Source organism: Mastomys coucha, unplaced genomic scaffold (genome assembly GCF_008632895.1).
Source record: "Mastomys coucha isolate ucsf_1 unplaced genomic scaffold, UCSF_Mcou_1 pScaffold1, whole genome shotgun sequence".
Classification (NCBI taxonomy): Eukaryota; Metazoa; Chordata; class Mammalia; order Rodentia; family Muridae; genus Mastomys; species Mastomys coucha.
Window position 1 is genome coordinate 61,468,584 of NW_022196891.1, and position 11,085 is coordinate 61,479,668.

The following is an 11,085-nucleotide window of genomic DNA, read 5'->3' on the forward strand; positions in this document are numbered from 1 at the left end:
TAGATAGATAGGTGATAGATGAATAGATAGATGGTAAGTAGATAGATGAATAGAGAGATGATAGATAGGCAGATAGATGAATAGATAGATGATAGGTAGATGATAGATAGATAGATAGATAGATAGATAGATAGATGAATAGATAGATGATAGGTAGGTAGGTAGGTAGATAGATAGATAGATAGATAGATAGATAGATAGATAAATCATGGTTCCTTAATTCCCTCACCTGTGCAACAAGGATAGGGTACACATTTCACAAATTATAGAATCACAAAACAACACAGATGAACATGACAATATGAATAAAGTGTGCCATAGAGGATAGAGGAAGCACTTGGCAACTTACAGTATGATCAGGTACTGTGTCACTACAGATACTGTACTTAATCAACATGCAGCACAAATTTTGTTTCAAGGTTTAAGTTAATATATATATATATATATATATATATATATATATATATATATACTCTATTTTGAGATGGTGTCTCACACCTTTAGTCAAGTCTGGAACTTAGGGTGGACTCGAACTCCTGTGTCAGCCTCCCAAGTGCCAGGCTGACAGGCATATGTCACACTTACTTGACTAGGCTTTTAAAAATATTAGATGCACATTTGTAATTGTAATATGTAAGCAGGTAGGTAGACAGACAGACAGACAGGTTATGTATGAGCACAACTTCACTGCTTTAATCCTCCCTAAAAGAGGTTTAGATAGAGATGGCAGTATCAGAAAGAAAGATAAGAACAAGTGGTTGAAGACATGTGTAAAGAAAATAGGCTTCCTATGCATTATATCTAAAGATCCACATGAATATAACTAAAGGTGTGTGGGTTATATTTCTACATGTGCTGAACAATAACAACCCTATTCAGCTAAGTAAGCAGAGATGAGGGATTGAGCCCCCTTTCAGGAACCAGTTGAATGAATCTTCACAAAGCCTGAATAGACCACTTAAAGTCCATTCTTCCCACCACAAGGCAGGGAGAGGCCAGTGGTTCTGCTAACTACCATCTAAAGCACAGAACATTGGATATTGCGATATCCAGAAAATGAAAAATGACAGGAAGGGAGAAGGTTTTATCTCCCATTTAATTTGTATTGTATAAAAATAAGACATTATTTAGAATATATGAATGAAGCATTTTTTGTAACGTCATCATAGCTAATGAATAGAACACAAGAAGAAATGTGTTCATGAATGACTCCCCTGCATCACAGTGCCTGTTAGGATAGGCCAAGGTAGCGGTGACTGAGCAGAGACTGGGTGCTGATGCATAAGCAACAGGTATACACAAAAAATTGAGAGTGACAGATCATGGGTAATAAAACATTCTTAGCCAGCTTATCTTTGTGAAACCAAGTTCTACACATGATTGATAATGGTAATTAGACTTTCTACCACAGGAATTAGCATTACATACTTGTATCATATTTGATAAAACTGCATACAAATATAAGAGCCCAGAAAAAAAAAGCATTAATTTAGAGGGACAGAGTCTCTGACATCACCATGAAAGTGTTTTAGCTTGGCGGATATTCCCAGAAAAGTTTCTAGTTGGGGTTGAGGATTTCCTCTTTACAGATTTTGATAATAATGTCCTCTGAGTCACAGGAAGCCAGCTCCCCTATAAAGAGACTCCAGCAGAAGCCGCGCTCAGTGGTCCTCCACTGACTACACATCAAAACTGCTAGAAGAACGAAGACAGCGAAGAGGAGCAATACACCCAAGGAACTCATCACCCAAACAGTGATTCCACCAAACAGTAAGTACAGATGCCAAGCCAAAGGAGCCTTGCATGCCTGCATATGCAAGAAGGCATTCTGATAAAAAAGACCTGTCTAAAGTGCTATAGCATTGTAATTAAAACCTACTTTTTCTCTGTTTAAAATTATGGAAATTTAAAGTTTGCATTGATTCTCCAGGCTAGATGCCTGTGAAATAAGGAACAAGGTACAGGATTCTAAAACCTCACAGCTTTGACTTAAATGCTATATGATAGAAGGGTGTGAGCAACCCACACTTAGAATTTCCTTCTCTGACTAATTCCGCACTTTCTCTCCTCAGGAAAGTTTCTCCGGTCTAACATCTGGATGAAAGGAACTGCTGGAGTCATGAATGCCTCACGCTTTCTCTCTGCTCTCACTTTTGGTAAGCTGAAGTGATGGGAGATCAGGGACTCTCCTCCTCATCCCACTGATTTTTAAGAACAGGATATTTTGTTGTGTGAGGCTGTTCTATGCTTTAGATGGTGATTAGCAGAACCACTGGCCTCTCCCTGCAGGGTTCTGCCTTGTGGTGGGAGGGATGGACCTTAAGTGGCCTTGTGAAGATTCAGACCTTGTGAAGATTCATTCATCTGGTTCCTGAAAGGGGGCTCAAGTAGTATCACATAGCATCCAATGAAGTTTGCTTTCTCTGACTTCCGTTGTACTGTGAAGTTGGAGTATAACATTGTGTTTGCCATAAGGCACCAGCAGATAATGGCACACAGTGATATGTAGAAATGCTAGCCCCCTTGGGGAGCTCTTCTTCTTCCTTTTAAAAGCAATAGTTTGAACAAACACAAGGGCCCCTCTAAGCCAAAAGCAAGACAACACAATTCAGGACTAAACTTTGCTATTTCTTTCTTGACCCAACCCAGTTCTCCTCACTGGAGAGAGCACCGCTTGGTACTACAATGCCTCCAGTGAGCTCATGACGTACGATGAAGCCAGTGCGTATTGTCAGCGGGACTACACCCATCTGGTGGCGATTCAAAACAGGGAAGAGATCAATTATCTAAATGCCAGTCTGAAATATTCACCAAGTTACTACTGGATTGGAATCAGAAAAGTCAATAACATATGGATCTGGGTGGGGACCAAAAAGCCTCTGACAGAGGAAGCAAAGAACTGGGCGCCAGGAGAACCAAATAACAAGCAAAGAAATGAGGACTGTGTAGAGATCTACATCCAACGGCCCAAAGACTCAGGCATGTGGAACGATGAAAGATGTGACAAAAGGAAACTGGCTCTGTGCTACACAGGTATGAAGTTTCTGTATGGCGGAGGCAGCCTGACAGATTTAGAATGTGTAAATTAATTGGTCTCTGCTGTGCACATTTTCTGTTTGTTTTTTCAAAGAGATGATTATAAACGATTTTAATCCACATGAATATAACTAAAGGTGTGTGACTTACTACCCGTGTTATTTATGGCACCTTGACAAAGTAGTCCTATAGAGTGACTTGACTATTCCAGTTGTCATGAAACTAAATGCATCTGTTTGTACTGATTTGTGTGAGTAAAGGCAAGAATTATACATATATGTGTACTTATATGTATATAGATATATATATGTATATACTATGTATATTGAATATATTGTATGTGTATATATGTATATACATAGTATATATATGTATATATATACATATATATATATACTCACATAAAATATGTGTCTTAGTTGTTTGTTTGTAGCTATTCTACTAATGTGCATTTATTACCACCAAAATATACAACAGATGAGCCTGGTACTTGGATCTGGCATGTCAGTCAAAGTCTCGAGCTCTAATGTCATTGGTATTACCTGGATTGCACTGATTCTAAATTAAAAGTAAACAAAGTCATGATGAGCACCATAATAATTGATTGTCCTCATATGGACTATGTTTTCTATAGCTTCGTGTACCAATGCATCCTGCAGTGGTCATGGTGAATGTGTAGAGACCATCAATAGTTACACCTGCAAGTGCCACCCGGGCTTCCTGGGACCCAACTGTGAGCAAGGTAAGTCTTGACCTCACCTGTTCCTTCTCCAAAGACGGTAACACCCTCTCATGTTCCAGATGGCTTGTCAGTCAGACCCATGTGTTTCCTCTACCTGAATACACTGAGTAACAGTGATATAATAGCTGAAACTATGAGGTCAGACTCTCTTGGGTCACACTCCAGACTTACTACCCGTGTTATTTATGGCACCTTGACAAAGTAGTCCTATAGAGTGACTTGACTATTCCAGTTGTCATGAAACTAAATGATGTCATGTGGCAACTAGCTGTAGCTTAGCGTTTTAGGTTCCAGAGAACTAAGAACATAGTAATAGGAACAGCTTCATAGTCTAATGGTTCCATACAGCCTGGACCACCGAAAATGTTCAATGGGCAATAACTATGGCAACCAGTGTTCCTCTCTCAAATACAAGGGGAGAGATGAGCAGACCTGATTCTTTTTTTTTTTTTTTTTTTTTTTTTTTTTTTTTTTTTTTTTTTTCAGTTGTGACCTGCAAAGCACAGGAACACCCTGACCTTGGAAGCCTGAACTGCACCCACCCATTTGGCCTCTTCAGCTATAATTCCTCCTGCTCCTTCAGCTGTAAAAGGGGCTACATGCCCAGCAGCATGGAGACCACCATGCGTTGTATGTCCTCTGGAGAGTGGAGTGCGCCTGCTCCAACCTGCCATGGTAACTCTCCCAGTGCAGCAAACCTTTTCACTCTTCCTCATTGCCTTAGATTTTATCCAACTTGTAACTTTTTCCAATTCTGTGGAACATGAGTTCTCCTCTCTCTGGTACCTGTTTATTTTAGCATAGGATTTTTTTCCATTTTTTCTTTTTTCCGAAAACGGGTATTTCTGAGATCCTGGTGACATGTAAAGGAAGCTGTCATGGAGACAGTGGAAACACATCTAGACAATCTCATAATTTTCTCGTGGACTTTCCTGTTTGGCTCTCCCATGCAATAGGACCTTGCTTAGCTCTCTATTGATCAGGGAGCTTCTCTTTGCACGGCAATCTTAGTTCTCTGGAGCAATCGAAAATATTTTGCTGCTTAGATATTTTGTATGCTAATATTGCTTTTACACAGAGTCATGGATCTTGATCTAGAGGCCATTGGGTTTGTTGTTGTTGTTGTTTTTGTTGTTGTTGTTTCCATGTGTCGTAAAATAGATCCAAGACCACCTAGCAAAAGATGAAAATATGAATAGTATAGTAAAGACTAAAGCAATCGTTATGGGTCCTTTTGTTATCAAGAACTGTCACAGGAGTTTGGATTATGCCCTCTGAAGATGGTCTCACCTTCTTTAATAAACCCTAATTCAAGAGAAAATGAAAGCACTTTTTTTTTTTTGAGTAAAACTCTCTCTTCTCTCTCATCTCCTCAGTGGTTGAATGTGAAGCTTTGACCCACCCTGCCCATGGAGTCAGGAAATGTTCCTCAAGTCCTGGGAGCTACCCATGGAACACAACGTGCACATTTGACTGTGAGGAAGGGTACCAGCGAACTGGAGCTCAGAATCTACAGTGCAGCTCATCTGGCATCTGGGATAACGAGATGCCATCATGCAAAGGTAGAGCTCTTCCAGGTTAAGATTCATTGCATTCTTTTCCTCAACCAAGGCTTGGAATGGGCCAGCCACCTTTACTAACTGGAACTGGTGCTTGTGTTGTAGCCGTGACCTGTGATGCCATCCCTCAGCCTCAGAATGGCTCTGTGAGCTGCAGCAACTCAACAGCTGGAAAATTTGCCTTTAAGGCATCCTGCAGCTTCACCTGTGAGCCAAGTTTCACATTACAGGGGCCAGCCCAGGTTGAATGCAATGCCCAAGGGCAGTGGACACCACAAATCCCAGTGTGCAAAGGTAAGTAAGAAACTCTCTTCTGATGCTTTCATTTTTTCATTTCTAAAAAAACAAAACAAAACAAAACAAAACAAAACAAAACCTGTCGTCTTGGCCACTGGTGATGACATCAGGTATCCTCTTTAACTAATGATACTAATTGTGAGGGCAAGAGTAATACCTCTGACTTGATTTAAAACAAACAAACAAACAAACAAACAAAAACATACATAGCTAGGAAGCACAACTATATGCAAGTAAAATAAGGAAATGGTTTTCTTTTGCTTGTTTCTAAACTAAGGTATATTAAATATTAATTTACTGGCATTGGCATAGAGTAGGAGTTAATAATGTATGAGAAGTCTTGTTTAAAATGTAAAATTCAGCACAATGAAAACACTGCTCGACCCTCACACTGTACCACCTGCTTCTGAAGTTCAGAGCTAGCAGTGATGGCTTCTGCAGTTCAGAGCTAGCAGTGACCACAGTACCCCAGCTCGATGTCTGTCACCAACAAAAGTTGTCTTGATACAGACACAGAAGCAATACAGTGTAATTCTCTTTACAGCAAAGGCAAGAATGTTCAGACAAGCAGTTTTCATTATCCAGTCCTGGCATCGTTAGAGCTAAATTTAGTATTGAATGAGTTTCAGGGGCAAAAAGCCACAATGTCTCTCTCTCTCTCTCTCTCTCTCTCTCTCTCTCTCTCTCTCTCTCTCTCTCTCTCTCCCCTCTCCCCCCTCTCTCTTTCTTTTTGGCACCATTTGGAAGCATTCAAGGTCTGTGCCATTCTCTTTGGTGATATAAGTTCCCATTACCCTCACTCTGCACATCAGGACAGCAAGGAGAGACCATATTCTCGCTAATAGTTGCCTCGTATTAGGCATCCTTATCATGGAGAGATTTGATCACATAGGAAACACAGCCGCCTTGCCAGAAGTTCATAATGAAGAATCATCTTGCGTTCTTTACGCATAGCCTTGTGCCAGTTGAACTTGGCCATCGAATGACAGATGTTCTCCCCCTTTTCTCACCCTTTCTCTGGCTTCTCAGCTTTCCAATGTGAAGCCTTATCTGCACCACGGCGAGGCTACATGAAATGTCTTCCCAGTGCTTCTGGAGCTTTCCAAAGTGGGTCCAGTTGTGAGTTCTCATGTGAAGAAGGATTTGAATTGAAGGGATCAAGAAGGCTTCAGTGTGGTCCAAGAGGGGAGTGGGACAGCAAAAGGCCCACGTGCTCAGGTATGTTCTCTTAAAAAACTATTCCTCCTTCCCTCCCTCCCTCCCTTCCTGCCTCCCTCCCTCCTTCCCTCCCTCCCTCTGTCTGTCCCTCCTCCTCCTCCTCCTCCTCCTCCTCCTCCTCCTCCTTCTCTCTCTCTCTCTCTCTCTCTCTCTCTCTCTCCCTCTCTCTCTCTTTCTCTCTTTCTCTCTCCTCTCTCTCTGCTCCAAGACCCATACATGGAGGTCAGAAGACAACTTACAGGAGTCAATTTTTATGTGTGTCCCATCATATGGGTCCCAGGAATGACATTCAACTTGCTAAGATTGGCAGCAAATGTCATTACCCCCTGAGCCATCTCTTCAGCCCCTGCAGACACACTTGAGATTTTACCGTAAGATAGAAGCTATTGAACACCATGTGACACCTGCTATAGTCCAATGTTTATACCTCGGGATGGCTTCTCTCTTCCAGCTGTGAAATGTGATGATGTCCCTGAGCCGCAGAATGCTGTCATGGAGTGTGCCCATGCTGCTACTGGAGAATTCACCTACAAGTCCTCATGTGCCTTTCAATGCAACGAGGGCTTTAGATTGCATGGCTCACCTCAACTTGAGTGCACATCCCAGGGAAAGTGGACCCAGGAAGTCCCCTCCTGCCAAGGTGACACTGAGTTCAGACTCCCCAGACGCACATTGACTTAGTGGTTTTGTGGTATGATTTTCTTGACTTCCTCTATCGACATATCCTTTGCAGTGGTCCAATGTTCAAGCCTTGACGTTCCAGGAAAGATGAACATGAGCTGCAGCAGGACAGCAGTTTTTGGCACAGTGTGTGAATTCATATGTCCTGATGGTTGGACACTCAATGGATCTGCAGTTCTGACATGCGATGCCACGGGACACTGGTCTGGGATGCTACCTACCTGTGAAGGTAAGGCATTGATGGATGATAGATGCCTCGGGAAGGAGAAAGAAAGCATGTTATATGCTAAGGAAGCTAACTGTCCATTATGCACAAATCAGAATGATAGGCTATAGAGATGGATAGAAAGACAACAAAAAATGATGTCAGTGGATCAGGTAGAATGTTCTGTTTTTCTCTGACACCCCACTTTCCTCTCCAATACTCACCACTGACCTCTTCTGTTATGATTTATTTCCTGGTCCTTCCCTGTTCTCCCTTTCTTCCCATTATACCTCTTTCTGTTCCCTCATGATGGAATTCTGATCATTGGAAAGGGGAGATCTGGAAACAAAAAGAGGAGTAGAAAATAAGTGTGAAAAAGAGAAAGCAAGGGTAGTTCAGTGCTAATGGAGGTGTGGTGCCGTAGTGTCAAAGAGCTTTACAAGTGGGTAGTTCAGTGCTAATGGAGGTGTGGTGCCGAAGTGTCAAAGAGCTTTACAAGGCTACGTTCTACCTGGGAACACTGGGATGTGACCTCAACGGTGGTTTGAGAGGAGTTGATTAAATCTTCAATGCCATCTCTGTATAGTGGTCCTTCTGATGATAGTAATAAATATACAGAGAAAAGGCCAAATGGCAGGGTGGAAAGACTCAAAAGCCAAGCGTTGCTTACACTGTCTCCTCCCAAATTGTTTCCTCAGCCCCAGTCAACCCCACCCGTCCTTTGGTAGTTGCACTTTCTGCAGCAGGAACCTCACTCCTGACGTCGTCCTCATTGCTCTACTTCTTGATGAGATACTTTCAGAAGAAAGGTAAATTCAGGCATCCACACTCTAAAAATGACCCCTCGCTAATGACCTATGGCCTCTTGAGACTTTTCACTAGAATCTATAGAGTAGAATCTACTTATTAAATAACCCCAGTAAATAGCAATGGAATTAAGCAAAAGTTTCAGGACAAGGACTTATTATTCCTCAACTTGATGTTGAAAGTTTTAGGAAGCCCATGTTGACTGTGATAACACTGCTTACCTCTAGAGGGCTAGACTCACGTAAAATTCCATGGTGACCTTGGAGATGTTCAATTAGAATTGTAGCGTTATACCAACATCCTAGCGGGCACATAAGTGAAATGCTTTCAAGTAACTGAGAACATGGCTTGAAATAGTCTAAATTCATAAATGAGTTTGTGTGTGTATAAATAATCAGGATAATATATAAGGATTATATATATATGCATATATATATACATATATATATATGCACATAGGAATAGGAAACATACTCATGGCCCCTTTGGTCTACACACTATTTAAATGTTTTTGAATTAAAACTTAAGACATTAGGAACTTCCATGTAAAAGTATGGATTTTGGATTTCTTAGGAGAACATAGAAGAATCAGGCAAAATGAGCATGCAGCTATTTCCTGGTGTCAGAAAGCTGCTGTGGCCTTTGAATATTTTATCCTCTGCATTTTTACCTTAATTGCCACCAAATGCTTATTACAGAGCCATGTGATACTGAGAATATAAGACTAGATGAGTCAAGTAAATTAATCTGATTTGCTTAAAGTCATTAGTCCAAACTAATAGTTTTCTTTCTCTTGCAGCAAAGAAATTTGTTCCTGCTAGGTAAGGTGAATTCTTGTATAAAGCATGCTATGTAACACATACATTTGTTCCCTCTGCATGTGGGAAAGCAGTGCTTGACGTTCTTTTCTTGGGTTTCCACAGCAGCTGCCAAAGCCTTCAATCGTTTGGAAACCATCAAGCGCCTTCTTACATCATCTAAGTTCAAAACAATCAGGTATGACTTGAGCAGGTCATGTTAATGACATAAAATCTCCTTTACAAATGGTGTTTCTCCTTGACACCCTCAAGCCTGCCATTGGCTTGAGAGAACCTCTGTCTTGATGATAATTTACAGAAATTGTCTCTCTCTCTCTCTCTCTCTCTCTCTCTCTCTCTCTGTGTGTGTGTGTGTGTGTGTGTGTGTGTAAGTGAAGCAGCAGAGGTTGGTCTTCTTGGATCATATTACTTATGGATGGATGGATGAATGGATGGATGGATGGATGGATGGATGGATGGATGGATGGATGGATGGATGGATGGATGGTGGTAGTGGTGGTGGTGGCGAATACTAACTCTATTCAGCAATTAGATTCCTAAGCATGAATCTAAGCTGGGGACTTGGAGAGACCAGCCCTATTCTTTTATTCCTCTGAGATGAAGAGAATGAGGCACAGAATTTATAAGAACTTGCCTGAGTTTCTAAAGCTACAAACACCAGCAGTAGCAGAATCTGAAATCTGTGATCCGCAATGTCTGCATTGCTTCTGAGAGCATGTCTGGAAGGTGAAGTCCTTCTAAATAAGTGTTTGCTTAATGAACAGAATTGTTAGTGTAGTTTGGGGCTTGGAGAAAAATTGTACAGAAACTAGATGTTTCAATTTGCCTCTACGGCTCCCTTCCTTAAGTTTCTTCATTAGCATTGCCCTCCTTAATGATGACAAATATAGTTGAATAGTACTATTTAGTTAAAGCCCACGGTGCACCAGGGTTCATTCTTTGGGTTGCATATCCCATAGGGTTTAACAGGTATAACTCACGTATATCTAGTATTAGTGTCATAGAGACTAGTCTCATTATAACTGAATGGCTTTGGGAGTCCATGTCTGGACCGCCTCCAAGAGCCAGCCTGCTGGCTGATGTGCTTTGTTGCTGCTTCCAGCATGCAGGATATTTGGAAGGCCCTCATACTTGCTTGTGTTTGCAGGAACACAAATGCATCATGGGAAATAGAATGACATGCTGAAGACAGCAGGAAATGAACCGGCTACAAGAATCCTGGTCTCTCATGCCTGCTTAAAAACTGGGATCCTGACTCCATGGATCAAAACTGAGTGACAAGGCCAGCCCTCTACCAGAATGACTGTTTCCTCTTTCTTAGTTAGTGGCAGTATCAAGAACATGCTGTAACAGAAGGTGGAGGTGCTCTCTTCAAACGAGAGTGAATAGACCACGGAGAGGGGGCGGGAGGGGGGGCTGGAAGAACAGAATTCATTCTGACTCTTAGTCACTCTGGAATTTGGGAACAGAAACAGCATTTTGTTGCCTTGTTTCTTTCTCTTGTTCCCCATGGAGTGTGTCAACAGCTAATTCCAGTACTGTTGTCACAGGGGTAAATAATATTTATCAGCAGTTTTGAGCAAACAATTTTCTATTTCTGTCTTGGAAAAAAAAGGCAAAATTGCCATATTCTCAGGTTACAGCATAGGAGTGTCATTAGGGGTACAAGATGCAAATCCTGATGAATATTACATGTTAAGACTGCTAGGCAGCCTGGCAGTG

The 11,085-nt window shown here is 41.5% G+C and overlaps 1 protein-coding gene across 1 annotated transcript; it reads left to right on the forward strand.

The window, feature by feature from the left end:
- The first annotated feature begins 1,672 nt into the window (after window positions 1-1,672).
- On the forward strand, window positions 1,673-11,085 carry Sele (selectin E). The gene is made up of 14 exons (XM_031342280.1): window positions 1,673-1,770; window positions 2,073-2,156; window positions 2,650-3,033; window positions 3,671-3,778; window positions 4,265-4,453; window positions 5,155-5,340; window positions 5,443-5,631; window positions 6,664-6,852; window positions 7,304-7,492; window positions 7,586-7,762; window positions 8,437-8,547; window positions 9,345-9,366; window positions 9,469-9,541; window positions 10,511-11,085. The coding sequence occupies exons 2-13, from the start codon at window positions 2,099-2,101 to the stop codon at window positions 9,524-9,526; spliced, it is 1,860 nt and encodes a 619-aa protein (XP_031198140.1). The 5' UTR covers window positions 1,673-1,770; window positions 2,073-2,098; the 3' UTR covers window positions 9,527-9,541; window positions 10,511-11,085.